Source organism: Musa acuminata, chromosome BXJ2-4 (assembly GCF_036884655.1).
Source record: "Musa acuminata AAA Group cultivar baxijiao chromosome BXJ2-4, Cavendish_Baxijiao_AAA, whole genome shotgun sequence".
In the NCBI taxonomy this organism is placed as follows: Eukaryota; Viridiplantae; Streptophyta; class Magnoliopsida; order Zingiberales; family Musaceae; genus Musa; species Musa acuminata.
Genome location: NC_088341.1, coordinates 37406060 through 37425218, shown reverse-complemented (window position 1 = coordinate 37425218; position 19159 = coordinate 37406060). Strand labels below are relative to the sequence as shown.

General features: G+C 38.3%; 2 protein-coding genes across 3 annotated transcripts; one reads left to right on the top strand and one right to left on the bottom strand.

Annotated features, from left to right (window-relative positions):
* Nucleotides 1-4421: 4421 nt before the first annotated feature.
* On the bottom strand, nucleotides 4422-11340 carry LOC135610676 (probable 1-acyl-sn-glycerol-3-phosphate acyltransferase 5). Of its 2 annotated transcripts, XM_065105474.1 has the most exons (5): nucleotides 11167-11333; nucleotides 7071-7120; nucleotides 6391-6969; nucleotides 5993-6123; nucleotides 4422-4939 (listed from the first exon to the last, which is right to left on the bottom strand). In XM_065105474.1, the coding sequence occupies exons 3-5, from the start codon at nucleotides 6960-6962 to the stop codon at nucleotides 4500-4502; spliced, it is 1143 nt and encodes a 380-aa protein (XP_064961546.1). In that variant the 5' UTR covers nucleotides 6963-6969; nucleotides 7071-7120; nucleotides 11167-11333; the 3' UTR covers nucleotides 4422-4499. The 2 variants fall into 2 exon arrangements, with proteins under 2 accessions (XP_064961546.1, XP_064961545.1); XM_065105473.1 differs by having other exon boundaries at nucleotides 6391-7120; nucleotides 11167-11340.
* A 1946-nt stretch (nucleotides 11341-13286) lies between these two features.
* Nucleotides 13287-16416, top strand: LOC135610675 (cyclic nucleotide-gated ion channel 4-like). The gene is made up of 7 exons (XM_065105472.1): nucleotides 13287-14032; nucleotides 14394-14609; nucleotides 14724-15037; nucleotides 15102-15210; nucleotides 15285-15521; nucleotides 15588-15674; nucleotides 15769-16416. The coding sequence occupies exons 1-7, from the start codon at nucleotides 13556-13558 to the stop codon at nucleotides 16279-16281; spliced, it is 1953 nt and encodes a 650-aa protein (XP_064961544.1). The 5' UTR covers nucleotides 13287-13555; the 3' UTR covers nucleotides 16282-16416.
* Nucleotides 16417-19159: the final 2743 nt, after the last annotated feature.

Below are 19159 nucleotides of genomic sequence, written 5' to 3'. Positions count from 1 at the left end.
GCCATCGTTCGTTGCATGCTTCCGGTCGCTGAGGTACGCACGTGTTTAGTCCTTGTAACTCATTGTGCTTCAAACACTATAGCCTATAGGTTTTCTTCTCCCAGCGATCGACAGAAGTGATTCTTTGATCGACCGAATCAGAAGCCATTTCTCTATCATCGGATCAAGCATCAACGCAGTGGATTTTGGAGGTGAGGGCAGCCATAAGCTCCTCGAATGCAGTAGATCACAAAGGCAGCTCGAGCTAGTTGACCAAATTCCAAGAGAAATCGCAGAATTCAGATGTTGTCGATGCACTTATTCCGGTTAACATGGTGTGCAAGTAATTGATGGACGAGGGAAACGCTACAGGAAGAGCTTTTCTCAACCAGAATTCCTGTTCTTGTATCCGGGAAATCCAGTACAGAAGGAGTCAACGACAACGATTCTGGAGTTTATTGGGTCTTCGTGGACCAGTTTCGTTGCGGCGAACATTCAAAGCGAACTTGGAGAACACGGGGAATAGGCCGTAACAATGGAATTGATCTGATCAGATGTGGTACAGATGCGTTCTCTAATGTATGAGTCGTCGTCGACACCATCAAGCAATTACTGAGGGTTTTCTATTTCCGGGGGGCTTAATTATTGTGATTCCCAAGTTCAAGTAATTTTATGATGATGTGAGAGATTTCGGTGATGGAGACGGTGATGGAGACTTAAAGTCGGTTTATAACGGATTATCCAGACTCGTCGATGATCAATCATCGAATTGATTGATGGATGAATTATCACATCAAATCAATCATCAAAAAATGAGATTAGAATTGCACCAAGGAAGACGGAGTAATTATGACGTTCCAAGTTCGAGACTCAAGTATACGAGAAAACGATCTCGAAAACATATTTTAATTTCACATTTGATGTGGGGGAACAAATAGAAAAGACAGATGAAAATTGTACAGTAATCGTGGTGGGCGAATCTTGCAAGTTTAGAATCAAATGCCTAATGGTGAGGCATAAATGGAACGAAATGTTATAGAAAATTCTCAGTGCACGAAGCATAAGACGAGGTGGGCTATATTATTATACAGTGAGTGAGCCTCGTTTATAAGTCTTCTCCAAACTAGCTTTGTTATCAGATCCGTCTGCTGTGTGAGGAGCTACGAAACTCTGCGACCATCAAAACAGATGTTCTTGTTTGGTTTAATAATACCGCTTACAGTTTTACGGATCTACTGGGCCACAAGCTTCTCAAACTCGAGCATTTATATATCTAGTTAGAGATCAACGTTTTAGAGCTAACATGGGATCCGCACAAGAACCTATTGATTTAGGTAAATATCCCCGACTAAAGAGATTATTTTTGGGAAACTATGAAATGCAGTTGGCCAAATTTATCTGGTTTAATAATACCGTTTATCCTAGTGAGTTTTACTGACCTACTAGGCCAGAAGCTTCTCAAGCTCGAACATTTATATTTCTATTCAAAAACCAACGTTTTGGAGCTAACATGAGATCCGTTCAAGAACCTATTGATTTAGGTAAATATCTAATGTGTTCCCCGACTAAAAAGATTATTTTTGGGAAACTATGAAATGCAGCTGGCCAAGGACTTCATCTCCTGTGGATAAATACCGTTTATCCTAATGAGTTTTACGGATCTTCTGGGCCTGAAGCTTCTCAGCATTTATATATCTTATCAAAGATCGACGTTTTGGAGCTAACATGAGATCCGCTTAAAAACCTATTGATTTAGGTAAATATCATTGACTAAAGAGATTATTTTTGGGATGAAATACAGTTGGGCCAAAAGCTTATTTATATTTCTAATTAGAGACCAATTTCTTGGAGCTAACGTGGGATCCATTGGCCAAGGACTTCATCTCCTGTGGATAAATTATTTTTGGGATGAAATACAGTTGGGCCAAGGCGTTTATCCTAATGAGTTTTAGGAATATACTGGGCCTGAAGCTTCTCAAGCTCGAGCATTTATATATTTTATCAAAGATCGACGTTTTGAAGCCAACATGAGATCCGCTCAAGAACCTACTTATTTAGGTAAATATCCCCACTAAAGAGATTATATTTGGGATGAAATGCAGTTGGGCCAAAAGCTTCTTAAGCTTAAGTATTTATATTTCTAATCAGAGAGCAGCAACATGGGATCCGCTCAAGAACCTACTTATTTAGGCAAATATCTATGGCCAACGACTTCATCTCTTGTGGATAAACCTCTCTCTCTCTCTCTCTCTCTCTCTCATAATAGCAAATATATAATTAACATATACAATAGTATCAAATATGTAAAAGTCTCATTATGTAGGAAACACCACCACTAGAGACAGACGAAGATATCGAAGTGGGAAGCACCATGAGAGGCGAGGGTATTGAAGCAAGGCTCGTGGTGGAACTTCATCTGACGCAGGTATATAAATAAGAGACTATTATGTTTTTATTATTTAGTTTTTTCATTCCCGTTATTTGTTTATTATTACTATTATTATTCACTGGGCAATGTGTTAAATTCTTCTTATTATGAGAATATGAAATGAACTTTATTTCATTCCATATTTGTGGATAAATATTAGAGTTTTCACATATTTATCCTTGCGAAAATTAGGAAGCCCCCCCCCACACACACATATAGGTTTTGTTGACCCTAATTTTGAGGTTGAATATATAACTACCCACAAACATAAGTAAATAGACGGTCCCAAGAAACTCCCAAAAACTTCCAATCGAAGTATATACACACACATATGCACAAAAAAATATTAATTACACAGGGAACTAATTGTGGAACAAACAAATTGTGGTAACTTATTATACCAATCAAATGCGAACCTATAATCAATGTGTGACGAAATTTATATCGGAGCTCTGTTTGAAATCATAGGATGGCTCTGCAAGAGTTAGACCTATACCTTATGTAATTGAAGTCTTAAGATGTATGTTCTAACTACCAGTTTTCCTGCTAAATAGCGTGAACAACAAATAATAACTCGTGAGCAAAGGGTGGATCACCTTGATGAAGCATCAGCACCACACACTCAATTAGCTTCCCCTCTGCAGCAAAAAGATGCCTCGGAAACAAAAATCAAGGTCGCATTCAAGATTGCCGTGAGCATTGCAGGAATCGTTGCATCCATGTTCGGCATTTACATGGAGCATAACCAGAAAAGGCAGAGTCATGTTGTCCTCGTGATCGGCAAGTTGCTTCTGGCAGTGACCTTCATATCCAGTATGACCTTGATGCTGCTAACTATCATCCGCAGTTTTGTCAACAGAAGACTCATCATAGTTGTAACACTCACCATGTCCATGACCATACTTTTGATGATCTTGTTAGTGATCGATGCCATTGCTCTAGTACTGATGAGCTAGACCCTACAAAGATATACGAATCACATTGGCAGTAGATCAGCTCTCCACACTGACAGCATAATCCATCACAACTGGAGCAACAACAGATGGTAAATTCTTCCTCGATATAAAATATTTTATGGCTAGTTGATGAAGTGAGTTGACACAAGTACAGGATAAACTCACATTGGCTGCCGGCAAAGACAGATGACAGCATCGAAAAAAGTCACTCATTCTCATTGTTGCTCTGTAAGTAAAAGCATATGGGATAACCTTTCCAGCTTTCATTAGAAGATAAGCATTTTGAATAAAAAGTGAGCTGGTTTCGTGCTAACTGTTGTAGCAAATCTTGCACACAGTCTCTTGCTGCACCTTCTTGTTCGTTCTGAATTGAAAAGAACTGCAAGGTTTTCATGCAAGTTAGATATCCTCAAATCAGCTACAACCAACAGAATAGTAAAAGAGGCAATAACACTTCTCAACTTACAGTTGAGGACAATGCTAACAACAAACCTTTTAAAACTATTCTCTGAGATCTTTGCTCATCTTTCACCATAGATGCCGGTTGAGTTTAAATGACTCTTCTTGATACTTGTGAAGTGTCCCATGAGAGTAGAGGCGAACCTGGTTGAGTTACCTAACTGTATTCCCAATTCAGTCTGTGTTCAAGTCTTTGTGCAGTAAGATTTTCTAACAAATATCTTTGTCGATAGAAGAAAATTCTGCCTTCCTTTCATTCCATTCATCCAATATATTGCAACACAGAAGACCCTGACTCTGTCAATCCTAATAGTCTAAGGAAATGCTCCACAGAAAACTTGAGGATGCAGACAACATAAATAATCACTAGTATCTTGATGGACTTTATCTCATAGTACATGATTATTCTATATAAAAAATAATGGCATTCAAGAAACTGAAATTCTAAATCATGGATTCACTAATCTGTCAAGAACACAGACAATGCAAGAATCTTAAGAAAATTCTACAGCATCATTAAGCTATCAAAAGAATCAAAGAGACTTATTTTCAAGAAAAAATGTGCAGCAAATGATGATAAAAACACTGACAAAAAGATCTAGAAATTCAGCAGCCTAGAATAATGATATTAATATTTTTAATGGAACAAGATAAGTAAAAGAGTAACATGATACAAATTACAAGGTTTTGCTCTTTCCACAGAACAATGCCTTAGCAGATAGTGGCGATGGGAGTATGCTGAAGTATGTCGTGAATGAAAGATAAGCACAGCTGAATGCTACGTAAATTTTGAACCAAACAGACGAGAAAATTGTCCAGTACATGAAGATGCTTGTTAAAACTATAACCACGAAGCATTTTACTAGGCACATCAATGTAGAAATATCTCCTTCAGTTCCTTGATTAGGAAAATATCCAAGAGCAGTAAAATCAGATAGGAGTTGGTCCTTGAGCCTGAATCTCTCTATCAACCACTTAGCTGCATCAGTTTCAGATGTTGGTATCTCACGGAGGAGGACCCGTTGGACATGAATATGGACTTCAGAAGGATCCACACCAAAAACATTATCAATAAAAGTCGGGCAGTGATGTTTGTAGCCAATGGTGACATCATAAACTGTACAAAAATCAATATGAGATATCATGAATGAATGAAAACACAGAGAAGAAACAAGTAAAAAACATAGAAAGTGAGGTTGCAATAAGCCGATCAACTAACTCCCTCTATCAGTCACAAATTTTTTTCTTTGCCTTCTTTTAAGAAATCCAACGGGTGAAAGGCCCACAGAAAAAAAAACATTACCAAAACAAATAGATTGCAGAAATAAATAGCAACTAGTTTAAGGATTGGATAATTGACTAAAAATGGCATACTCCTGTTGGATAGACCCCAGTTGAGTCCAACAAATCATTTCAATTCATGCCAGTTCCAATTTATTTCTGGCAGAGAGGCTGAGAAATTGGATCCACTTTCGCCAATGCCAACACAGAATGGATATACCAAAATTAGCAAATAAGGCAACTATGCTTATCAATGGTGCAAAGAATAAAAATTGCATAGAATGATAGCTTGAGGATGCAGCACACGATGTTTGAGATAACTTCCATACTGGTCAATATTGGCTGTATATATCAGTAAAACAGCTAACCAAGATGCAGAGTGGGCAATTTTATTTGGTATGGTGCACTGCCTGAAAATCATAGGCTCACTACACCCTTTGTAAACACATTTTCTTTTCTTTATTTTCCCTTTCCTTTCACTATTCGATCATTTTACTTTTTTCCTACTGACTACTGCATCATTTATATACTTATGAAATTATATTTGTCTGCAGGTTTTTCCCTAAAAAAGTAATAACGAATAAATAAATGCAAAAAAAACTTTATTAGGGTTGCTTTCATTAAGTAAATCTTTATTTACTAAATCATAGTTCTGCTCTGTCAAACCTCAAAGATGGGTTTCAAAAATTGAAGCTTAGAACAGGCAACACCTCATCGGTCAGAACTTGATCCATGGTATAGATCAATGTATATTCAGAATTTTAACAATGGATCACAGTACAATGAGACATAATAAAATAAATTTAAATGCTTCCAATGTAATTGTAGTGAACTTAAGAAATACTAGTACAATCTGCCCAGAATATAGGAAACCCAAAGGCAAACCTACCCGCATCTAAGGAATTGCTTAAAGCTTCCAAACACGCAAAGAATCCCTTTGTCTTCGGAATAAGCAGATTTTTCAGAATTGGCAAACCATTTTCAGATGCAAACTGTTGGCTTTTTATACACTTCTTTTCACTGGCATACAAACAGAGGCATTGTTACTGTTAGATTCAAAATCCCTTCACATGTCTAATACTAGAAATGGAATTTTAAAACTAGCAATGTTATATTTCATGGTAACTTATTGTTGTTAAAACAGCCCACAAGGTACAGCAATTCACAGAAAATCATAAGACTGTCTAATTACTAAGTCACATGATACTTTAAGATCAATAGAAGCGATGTTTCTTGATTTTTTCAAAATTCCAAAGGGGTGGCACGATAAAGATAGAGAAACATTACGTATAGTCAGTGCCCTCAGGGAAAACAACAAGCCACAGAGGATCTCTGGAATCTTTAAAACTTGATAGCTTCTTTCCCATGATTAATTCATCAATTTCCCACTTTCTTTCCACTGCAATAAACTCCAAAACATGAAACCCCCAACCAAATATAGGCAGTTTCATCAAGCTGCTCTTAAGGATATACTTTAAGTATCCCAAGTGACCCTTCCTCAATGCAAGATCCCACAAATACATCCAGTCAACTTCAGTTCTGTGGTTAGCAAAGAGCAAAACTCGCTCTTCCGTAGGCACGGTTTCACCAGAGAAAACCACCTTGGTCTTATTAATCTTCTCAAACAAAAAGGGCCACAGAGATAACCATGTAGCAAAGAGAAAGGAAGTTGCCTTCCTGCTGTAATGTACACTGACAAGACGCAATAAAAGAGTGGTCACAGGGGCCCAATAAACAATCATCATAAAAGCAGTCGAAAGTAATATTACTAAACATGCTACACCCCTGAAAGCCCTCAAAGGTGTCAGTTGACGGTGTCTCGGTTGGTCTTTCAATGTGAAAGGCTCATGGACATCCATCTCTTTCCTGTTTCCATTCAAACACTCAGATTCCATGGAAGTACAACCATTAATACTTGACATCTTGCAAAACCCATTGATGGATCTGCTACGTGGCTTAGTCATCACCTTATATCAATGAAGTGGTATGTAGACTAAACCAAGATGCAAATGGAAACCTGCAGAATTAGTTGAAAGCGATATGAGTACACCAGTCGTGCCATGGACACTAAAATTTACATAGAGAGCAAGAATCCTTAGTCGCCAATATCAAAACTAGCAAGCAATTCATCATATATAATAGTTTTTAATGCAGCAAAACAAAAAAATGTATTATTCAAACATGAACTAAATGATTCATGTGAAAATCTCTCGAAAGTAACACATATTTAAATCACATTCTGATGGAGAATCTCTAACACTATAACTAATTTGTATGCAAGTTTTTTCTAAAATTAATTGTATATACAACTGCAAATTCTGATTGGCAATGCTTGAAGTATTAACAAGGACTTTGCTCACTAATTGAGATTTTTGAAATATACAGTACATTTAGACCAATAAGCATGCATCACCAGTTACTGTAGAAAAAATATATATCCCACAAACTATCAAACAAAAAATGCTTATTTAAATAAGTGATTCAGTTATCTCCATGAACCATGTGACTCTTATGGGTAATTGCGTTATTACCTTAATTGACCCAGATATAACAAATCCATAATTTACAAAAAGATTTTTTATTTCAATATTCTTATCTTTACAATGCTAAATATTTTCAACTGGAAAAAGATTTGTCCTTCACAGCAGCGCCACAAGTGACAAAGAAGTTTCCTCCACTCAAGCCTCAAAACTATTATAAAAAACTGCAACTCGATCCAGAATCACCGTGAACCAACCTGAACTACTCAAATCGATCTGGTTAAATCAATTAATGAACTCAAACCAATAAATGAGAGAGGAAATTGGGCCAGGTTGCACAATGTTGACCCAGACTGGACCGGCCCACATGAGCCCTGGACTGGTCACGTGCATCGCACATGCCTGTCCCAAGCAGCAGGTTAGGCTGAGGTGCAACGAGCTAAGCAAAGGGTGACAGAGTGGGTTGGGCTGCAATTGGCTCGCAGGCAAGGACGTGATTGGCACATGGGTTGGGATGTGCTTGGCTCACGAATTGGCCCATGCCTAGCTCACAAACTGGGTTGCGCTTGGCCACACAGGCTAGGCCACCCCTTGCCACATGTACTGGGTGGCCTAGTCTGGCTAATCAACCTGACTTAGGTCAAACCCAAGTTTGACCCCTCTTATTAGATTTTAATTTTCTATTTTCTTATCAAAAACATTTTAAAATGTTATAGAATAACAATTAAGCATGAATGAATCATCAAAATAAGAACTTCATTAAAACTTTCTAAATTAAGTCATCAAAGCAAACTTCTAAATAATTAAATTTAAAAATATATTTTTTATGAATTAAACAATATAACAAATTAACGATCCCAAATCAAATAGTAGAAATTCACATATAATTCCTTGAAATAGAGATATGTCTAATTAAATGAATTAGAACTATTATTTTAATCCAACAATAAGAATTTCAGTAAATAAATTAATCTTAAAATTCATCAACTTATGATTTAAGCTTAAAAGACCATTATAAGTCAAGCATCATCAATATGAAATTAAATAATTAATTTAACATCAAAATTTCATGATCATCACTTATTAATTATAAAATTTCGAAATTTAAATATTATTGTGAATCATAAAAATTATAATAATTTTAACGCAAAAATTTCAAAATATAAATCAAAACTTGCAAGAGAAGAGTGGAGGACCTACCTCTTCTCGGGAATCCTATCCTTAATCTTTCCGCTGCCAATCTCAAAGAGGAATGAAAAAGAGGGGAATGTTTATATACAAGAAGATAAACCCTCCCCAAAAGGTAAGAAGTAATTAAATGTTCATATTTAATTTATTTTCACACACAAAAATAGAATTTGAAACATTTATAGACAATTTTGTTAAAAAAAAGCTACCTTTTTTATTTTTTTCCCAAAGGTGACCCATGTTTTTACTGTTCCCAAATGGTGCATCTATTATGAATAATACCGAAAATACTTCTTACCGGCACAAATTTTACTGTTCTTGCTACAATCTACTGGTTCATAAGGTGCACTAATCCAAGTGGATGGACTAGATACAGTGTTTTTCTTGTGGTGGCCAAAACGCTGTAACAGGCCAATTTGTAGTCCTCATTTGGGAGATATTGTTCCTAAATTATTAGGAATACCTATTTGAATCCTACTATAGTATATCAAATGGTCATAGTGTGTTTTGATTCCAATTGGCTCACTTACAATATTTTCCAATAACATTAGTTTTTTTTTGCGGTGTTGAAGACATTATAAAGCTATTGAAAAACATTATAAGTGAAATCATATTATATCTCTTTAGTTATTATTACTCGTAGACCATTACGATACTAAATTTTAGGCTTGTAATTGGCTTGGTTGAGGCTGCAAGTCTATTTGGGTGATTTATAATGTTTTCAAATAAGTTTTACAGAGTTTTTCTTAAGGTGGTCAAAACATTGTAACATGCTAATTTTTTATCCTTATTTTTGTGTTGTTGTTCCTAAATTATTATAAATATCTATTTGAATCTTAGTTTGGTATATGAAATGGTTTCTAGTGTGTTTTTATTCTATTCAAATCACTTATAATGTTTTTCAATAGTGTTACAGTCTTTTTCTGAGGTATTGAAAACCCTATAAAGGTACGAAAAAACACTATAAGTGATATTATATTATGCCTTTTTGGTTGTGATTGCCGATTAACCATTACAATATCAAATTTTTAGGCTTGTAATTGGTTTGATTGATGTTAGGTGTGCATTTGGATATATATAGTGTTTTCAAGTAGGCTTTACAATGTTTTGAAGTAAACTTTATAGTGTTTTTAATCGGTGTACCCTCTGAACCAATGGTCCCTAAGGTGTCTCCGAGTTTGGCTTGAAAGATATTTTTGGTATTTTTCGAAACAGAGGACACCACCATTTAAGAAAAACTAAACCAAGGGGCACCTTTTGGGAAAAAAGCAAAAGGGAAGCTTCTTCAAGGAAATCACCGAACATTTATTTCCTTAAAGTTCATGTCATTGATTAGGAAATAAATAAATTAATAATTTTTAAATTATTTAATCAATGATTAAATTCATAACTTGTCCACACGATTAAAGAAATCAATTTTAATTAATTCATTAATCATATTACACAAACAAGGAAATGAATAATTCAAATAAAGTGACACATTAATTATAGTAATTTGATTTATAGTAAGGGGAAAATTTTCTGGCGATTACACTAATTTTATATACAAGATCACAAAAAAAAAAAAGCATTTTTTTCAAAAATGGTTGTGCACTTGTTGCCACAGACAGCACCATCACCATAGTCATAGTTTGTGCAAACAGAATGGGCAATCATGCATCTGGGATTGGCTTCAGTCTCCAATTCCCGTAGTAAACAAAATTTACCAATTATTTCACATAGCTAAAGACCACTGGTGTCATCATGACCAAACATTTAAAGTTAAGGATCTCTACCAGGGGCCCCTGACCATGAGACGAATTCAAGCAAAATCTTCGATACTTATCAGTGGCGTAGGATATGATCATCCTTGATATTCTTTTTGGGGGTTTTATATATTGGACAACGTGACAACTTATGAAATAAACGTTTTAATCCTGAAATCCTTTCAAAAACCTTTTGATGTTACATTCTGTATATCCTTTCACCGAAGATATTCCTTTCTTCCCACTCCTAGTAGCAAACTTAAAACGTTACCAGGATCATGAATTGCGCAAATAGCATCCAACAGAGTTGGAATCGATGTACTGGGTACGCATCATATCCTCGCAGCAGCCAAGGCTACATAATAAACATCACTCCTCAAACCTACCTTATATTGTTGATCAACATACTATGAAAGGTCTGAACCACTCTGCCCACGTCTTTCTGAACATAGATAGATCGACTTTAAGCCCTACAAGTCAAGTAGAAATCTAGACCAACCAGACACTAATCACTACATCCCTTAATCAGAAGAAAAGGCAATCATCAGCATCAAAATCCGACCGAAACTAGGGCGAAAAAAAATATAAGCGAGTAAAAGGAAATCAAGACCAGAAGCATGCAGATCTAATCAGATCAGAATACGGAGAACCTCGAGAGGATGCGGAGCCGATGACACAGTAGGATCCGGTGGAAGGAGGAGAATCGGCGCCCGAGGGAAGGAACGGAATGGAGTCAATTGGAGAAAGTATTAGGCGATCAATAGATCAAAGAATTTTGTGATCCGTATGGACCCCAAAAGAGGCGGCCGCCGCGACACTCCGGGGGTGTTTTTGCGAGGTGGGTTTTACCTTTCGGTTTATATTTTATTTGCATCCGTACTTTTTTCGTCGGAGGTGCGTTCACCCGCCTTGATCAACCGGCGTGACAAGTAGCGGGGCCCATTCAAGATCCCGGTTTTGCGGGTGCCACGCCAGGCACGTTTCGGGGTAAGCGTGGTGGGTTCCGCTACAGTGAGTAACAGAAGTACTTTTTGTTCTTTATGGTTTAGTTTTATTATTAGGGAACTGATGAGATAGAGGAGCGAGGATTCTCTCCAAGTCTAACGCATTCTGCTTCTCCTCCAATTCTGCTATCTACTCTCCCATCACCGCTCTGTCGGTGTGTAGTCGGATCTCAGAGAGATGAGGAGTTGGAGGGGATCCTTCCGACTCTAGCGCAAAGATGATGTATGGTGGGCCCACGAGTGTGGGTCCCTCCACATGAGGGTAGTAGTAGCTCACGCACATGGTGTGATTCTCCAAGGGGGCTAAGCCGACAGAGGACGTCAAGATGCGTGAAATCTCAAAATCTGACGGTGGACAAGTTTGTCTTCCCAGGGAAGCCGAGGTTGATCAAATTGTTATTACCCATTAATTGGATTTAAATATATATGGATTTAGAATATAATTGCTATGATTTTATGGAATTATGCATACCTTTAATAAAAGATTAGATGCCAATATATAGCTGCAGTTAAGAAGTATAGTTTGACCAGTGAAATATTAGACGTTTGACTTCTTTCATGAAACTAATGCAATGAGTTGCTTGTGCAACCTATAGATCCGCACACACCACATAAACTGGGGGATATTTTAATGCCAAAAGCATTTATAATTGAGAATTTGATATCAGGTTCCAACGGAAGTGTAGGTCATTATCTCTGTGACTGTATATGACGTATGGCTTTATGAATGAAATTGAGATGACAGATATGCTGATGAATAATACTTGTATCTTATTGTTTCGTATATGTCATCTTCTATATTATTCTTTTATATAGAATCATAAACATCTGCTTCATGTTTCTTTTATACCTAATCCAAATTTAAAGCCAATTGAGCACAGAGTTTAGTATATATAAAGATCAATCATCGAGTTCCTCATAACAATGGCGTATATATATATATATATATATATATCGCGCGCTCGCGCTCACGACGGAGACACACATGGATGTCCGGCCACACCGCCGGAAACAGACGCGAGACACCGTATCCGCAAAAACGCCCCACAGTGGATTGTGCCGTACAGCATCGATTTGGCCATCGCCAACTTTCGCCATCTTGTGAAGAAACGAGAGGCGGTGGTGAGCGACGATCGATCTGATGTGCAAGCAAACAAAAGGAAGGAAGCTGCGCTCGCGACCGAGACACACATGGATGTCCGGCCACACCACCGGAAACAGACGCGAGACACCGTATCCGCCAAAAGCTCCCCACAGTGGATCGTGCCGTACCGCATCGATTCGGCCATCGCCAACTTCGCCATGTTGTGAAGAAACGAGAGGCCGTGAGCAATCATCGATCTGATGTGCAAGCAAACAAAAGGGAGGAAGCTGCTCGGAAACTGTCTTCCTTGGCCGCAGACCACGTACGTCCTATCTGTCTCTCTCTCTCTCTCTCAGAGAATACAAATAATATGAATGCCACGTCCTTATCTTGGTTTTGGTTTTGCTCTTCGTTTCTGGAAACGATGGCTAGGAGGGACAGCCGATGCTCAATGATTGTCTCCCATTGATGACCATCACGTTGATGATGGCACAGATCCTGAGAGTAGCAAAGTTCATCTTTATCACCTCCGTGTAGTACTGTTCTTATTAGGAACTCTAATATCTTGTTTGATTGAAACAAATATCTTTTTACTGGCCATTTTCACTATGAAGCAGCCGTCTGCTACAGATCGACAACAAGCACATTTTGAGTCAGATGATTTGGGCCTATGGTACAGGAGAGACTCACGTGATATATATATATGCATCTCAGTGAGAATCCACCAAGATAACAATCCCAAATTATATGGTTTCATGAAGGAAAAATCCGTATGATCTCGTTGACTCTGTTCTGAGAGTGAGTCAGCCTCTGCCTCACAAGGACAACTGCGGTAGGCCGATTCAATAGCATTTTGTTGTGCACAGAGCTCCTCGCCCCCTTCTTCAGTTTCCCTCCTCCTCTTAGTCGGTCTTCACACAGTCTCCTATCTAGTAGGAGCTCTAAATCCGCATGTCGAGTGAAGAGTCAAGCAGTCGCTCCCACGAGGAAACTGAGGAGAATGGAAGCCAGAACAAGCCAAGTGAATCCACCGGAGCTTGTGACTCTCACAGGGGAAGATGGCTGCATGGTTGGGCTTTGGACCCCTGCACTAAATGGGTCCGGGAGTGGAACCGTATCTACCTCCTCGCCTGTGCTCTGGGACTGATCGTGGATCCCCTCTTCTTCTACACGTTATCGGTGAGCGGCGCCTTGAAGTGCATCTTCGTCGACGGATGGTTCGCCGTCACCGTGACGGCCTTGCGGTGCATGATCGACGCCATGCACGTCTGGAACATATGGTTGCAGCTTAAGATGGCCTACGGCGCTAAGCGATCCGAGGGGGAAGAGGAAGGCGAGAGAGGTGGGGGGGGAAAATTCACGCCGATCTACGTGAAATCTAAGAGGGGCTTCTTCTTGGATATCTTTGTTGTTCTCCCTGTGATGCAGGTGATACTTCCTGGACACTGCCTCTTTGTCTATCGTATGGCATTAAGATAAATTAGCTGCATCGTTTCTACTACAATGATTAATCGTACGGCAAGAACATCTCACATGAGAACTTGCTGGATTTACCACACAAGGATGCTAAATCAGATCTAAGTTAACACACAAAAGTTTAGGATGCGGAAACAATTTACAGAGTTAGCAATAACTACATGTCAGTGATGCAAGAGATGGTCGATGAAGTTTTCCTGTTTGACCCAAAATTCATGGTTTTTAGGTAAAGATATCGATTAATGGGAGCTAAACTCGGTAGAAATCATAGTCTTGCAAGATGTGTAACTAATAGCCAAAAACAATGATGCAGATCGTCACATGGGTGGGAGCTCCGGCGCTGCTACGGCGAGGAGCAACGACAACAGTGATGACCGTCTTCCTGATAACGTTCCTCTTCGAGTACCTTCCAAAGATCTACCACTCCGTCTGCATCCTGCGTCGCATGCAGAACTTCTCAGGATATGTGTTTGGGACTATTTGGTGGGGAATTGCTCTAAACTTGATGGTCTACTTCGTCGCATCACATGTCGGTATCCTTCCCTTACCTCTGATATTAACCTGTGAAATCCTCAAAACGAATGCAAACATCTGCAGATCGTTGTGATCATATTAAACGATCACTTTGGTGTTGTTATGATAGGCCGTGGGTGCGTGTTGGTACCTGCTGGGAATACAGAGGGCAGAGAAATGCCTGAGAGTGCAATGCAGCCGGGTAAAAGGATGTGGTCCAAAAACAATGGCTTGCATGGATCCCATCTACTATGGTGCGGCAACAAGAACAAGGGACGAAGCCAGGTTGGATTGGGCCAAGAACTTGGAAGCAAAGACTAGATGCCTCGATAGCAGTGACTATTTCCAGTACGGAGCCTACAAGTGGACCGTTTCTCTGGTTACTAACACTAACCGGCTGGAGAAGATACTCCTCCCCATCTTTTGGGGCCTAATGACTCTGAGGTCAGTCTCTTCTTTTCTCCTTAGGGATCACTCCGTTGATGCCTGAAGGCGTCTCTTCTTTCAGCACTTTTGGCAACTTGGAGAGCACCACGGAGTGGCTAGAAATTGTCTTCAACATCATCATAATCACGAGCGGTCTCATTCTGGTCACCATGCTCATAGGAAACATCAAGGTATGAAGACTATATGAACAAACAAATCTTGTTGTATTGGTGATTTGAGACGGTACATGATTGATTGATTGCAGGTATTTCTACACGCGACTACGTCGAAGAAGCAGGCGATGCACCTGCGGATCCGGAGCGTGGAGTGGTGGATGAAGAGGAGGAACTTGACGCAGGGGATCAGGCAGAGAGTGCGGCAGTACGAGCGGCAGAGGTGGGCAGCGACGAGAGGAGTGGATGAGTGCGAGATGATCCGAAATTTCCCGGACGGGCTGAGGAGGGACATCAAGTATCACCTCTGCCTTGATCTCGTTCGGCAGGTAATGCTTATCAGAAGTTGAAGATTTGGAGATGGCAGAGAGGTGATCGAAGTGCGATCGATGCAGGTCCCTTTGTTCCAACACATGGATGAACTGGTGCTCGAGAACATCTGTGATAGGCTGAAGTCTCTCATCTTCCCTAAAGGGGAAGTGGTGAGCACATGAACATACCTGACTAAGTGTCTCTCTTATTCTTCATTACCATGTCTTCCTCGATCATTTGCTGCTCTCCCGTTGTGGTCATCAGATTGCCAGAGAAGGTGATCCGGTCCGGAGAATGCTGTTCGTAGTGAGAGGGCACTTGCAGAGCAGTCAAGCCCTGCGAGATGGCATCAGGAGCTGCTGCATGCTGGGGCCTGGAAACTTCAGTGGCGACGAGCTCCTGTCATGGTGCCTGCGGAGGCCGTTCGTGGAGCGACTGCCGCCGTCTTCCTCGACGCTGGTAACCCTGGAGCCGACAGAGGCGTTCGGGCTGGAAGCTGGCGACGTGAAGTACGTGACGCAGCACTTCAGGTACACGTTCACCAACGAGAAGGTGAAGAGGAGCGCACGGTACTACTCGCCCGGATGGCGGACGTGGGCGGCGGTGGCGGTGCAGCTTGCGTGGCGGAGGTACAAGCACCGGAAGACCCTCACGTCGCTCTCCTTCATACGACCACGAAGGCCTCTGTCGCGGTGCTCCTCGCTGGGGGAGGAGAAGCTTCGGCTCTATACTGCGCTGTTGACGTCGCCCAAGCCGGATCAAGATAACTTCTTGTGAGGGATAGGCGATCGTGTAATTTGGGAACATGTTATGTTAATATTATTGTAAATCATATTTAAACGTATTTTATATTACCTTATTAAAATTACAAAAAAAACAAGTAGTATTTAATAAATATGATAATTTGCTTCTCTGTATAATCTTTTTTGCTACCTTTATGAGAAAAAATTGGAGATGTAGAAATATATACAAGAATAAACATTATAGTAGAATCTTGATTTTGATTAGTCAATAATATATTCTTTCCGATACTTATTCGTTATCCATATTCATCGTTGATTTGCATTGAATTGTATCGACACCCCAAAAACACTTTAAATCGTGCATTTCTCCTTCAAAAACATTCATTCTCCTTCGTGTCTTTGTTAATATTGATTGGATAAGTAATGCTAACGATAGAACTTTCACATCAATCTATATTATCTATCAGTTAAAGCTCCTAAATCATACATTTCTCCCTCAAAAACATTCATTCTCCTTTGTGGCTTTGTTAATATTGATTGGACAAGTAATGCTAATGATAGAACTTTCACATCAATCTACATTATCTATTAGTTGAAGCTCCTATGTTACTATAACCAATCTAAACTATGTTTCATTCTCACATAAAACATATTATCATCGATTTTTATATTAATACATATTATATTACTAAATTCTAATTGCATATATCCTATGTCCATATATCAAACTTCCTCACGAAACCACTTTCTCGTCAAGTATTCTAATTTCATTGACACCCATGGTAGAAGCTCAAACTTACAAGGACATGATAGTGGAAGGATCATTGATAGAAGCAAATAAAGAAACAAATGATGGATAAAAATTATATTTCTAATATATTATGATCATCAATCAATCCATGATTCAAGAATAATCATGCTAATTGGGAATCACCCTCTTTAAGTATATACAAATACAAAACATTACAATAAATAAGATCACAGCCTTTTATAGTACAATTCAGCACAATCTTGATGTGTAAGAACTTTAAAGCATCATTCAAAATATCACTTAAGGTCCAAAGAAAGATTATATAATCCTTATTGAAAAACTTCGTTTAAGAGAATGTTTGCTAGTAGAGATCTAAAATCTCACATCAATTGCTGATCATATTAGTGCTCTTGAATCACGAGGCGCCAAGCAAAACTGCATGGGCAACATGCCCGAGAAAATTCATTCCATGCTTAAGTTAAAGTTAGGAGAGGTCTTAAGTGCTTTAGAATTGAATATATTAGAACTTGAGTCTTAGAGAGCCTTTAAGAATATAGCCAAGAGGCTTTTTATAGTGAGATTTCTTTTTATTATGCTTGGAGACATGTATTAATATATAAAATAACTACGTGTACTTTTTAATCTTGAGTGATATCATTTTGTATAGAATCTAAAGATCATGTATTAGTGTAGATGTAGTTATAATATTTAAAAAGTGATATTATATTAGTTATATGGTCTCGAGGTATTAATAACATGATATAGCATTGGGGTGTCAGTTACATCGTTAGGATATCGGTTACGTGTGTCAATCATATCATTATCCTTCTATCACACTATAATTTTTATATAATTATATAATTTTATTAAAGGTAGTGAATTGTGCCTACAAGAAAAGGAATAAACGACTACAAAATGTGTTGTAGAGGATGAAAAATATAGCCTTTTTTTCACCTATTGTGTGTATATCAAAAATTTAGTAAAAACTTTAGATTTTATTAGAATTTTCTTTTATTTTCTTGAAATAAAAGATAATTTTTTTAAATAAATTAATGTAAAAAAATTATATTTAGTGGGTCAAGTGACTATGAATTTAATTAAAATATGAATCTGACTTTATAAATAAATATCCCACATCAAACAGAGAAAAGAAGATATTTTAACCTATATGGATCAAAATTTTATTTTAGAATATTTTTTGATTAAATTATTAGTAAAATAGAATATAAGAGTTGATTAAAGGAAAATATTATATATTTTTATTAAATTATTGGTAAAATAGAATATAAGAGTTAATTAAAAAAAATATTTTATAAACATGCAATGACCTTCAAATCTTCTGACGCTCTCCCAACTAAGTTATCCCCGCTCATTTTTTTTTTATCACTTTGTTTTTGTAAAGTATATTTTCTCTACAATTTTTGGCTTTCGGATACTTCTAGCTCACTTCCTCCTCCAGCTCCAACAAATCCTTCGCTAGCTTACAGGCGTCGAACACTACTGACTTGCTTCTATCTCCCTTCATGTCTACAGGTGGGGAGCCGATTTCCACCCCATGAACCATCCTGCAAGCTCCTGCCTCATCGGCTCTGGCAGAAACCTCATTGCCTCGGCACAGGTGTTCGTCCCCGTGTCGGATCTACCCAATCCCTGCTGTCAGCACAAATGGTCATATAATCACAAGGTACAACATATTATCCGATAGACTTTTGCTGATTCTTCGAGAAGAAGAAGCCTTATCTGCTAGTTGTATCTCATATACATATATCTAGTTAACTCTCAAACTTTCTCACGAAGTCACTTGCTCGGTATTTTAATTTCATTGATAGCCATGGAAGCTCAAACTTAAAAGGGCATGATAGTGGAAGGATCATTGATAGAAGCAAATCAAGATACAAATAACTGATGATGATTATATTTCTAATATATTATGATCATCAATCAATCCATGATTTGAGAATAATAATGTTAATTAGGAATCACCATCTTTAGTATATACAAATACAGAACGTTATAATCAAAGAGATCACAACCTTTTACGGTACAATTCAGCACAATTTTGATGTGTGAGAACTTAAAAGCATCATTCAAAATATCACTTGGGACCAAAGAAATATCATATAATCCTTTTTAGAAAAACTTTATTTAAGAGATTGTTTGC

Coding starts and splice junctions, on each gene's coding strand:
- LOC135610676 (XM_065105473.1), bottom strand. CDS start 7,067: ATGACTAAGCCACGTAGCAGATCCATCAATGGGTTTTGCAAGATGTCA. Junction 6,124..6,390: donor CCTGAGGGCACTGACTATAC/GTAATGTTTCTC, acceptor TTTGTATGCCAG/TGAAAAGAAGTGTATAAAAA. Junction 4,940..5,992: donor AAGCAATTCCTTAGATGCGG/GTAGGTTTGCCT, acceptor ATTTTTGTACAG/TTTATGATGTCACCATTGGC.
- LOC135610675 (XM_065105472.1), top strand. CDS start 13,556: ATGTCGAGTGAAGAGTCAAGCAGTCGCTCCCACGAGGAAACTGAGGAG. Junction 14,610..14,723: donor TCTACTTCGTCGCATCACAT/GTCGGTATCCTT, acceptor TTGTTATGATAG/GCCGTGGGTGCGTGTTGGTA. Junction 15,038..15,101: donor TGGGGCCTAATGACTCTGAG/GTCAGTCTCTTC, acceptor CTCTTCTTTCAG/CACTTTTGGCAACTTGGAGA.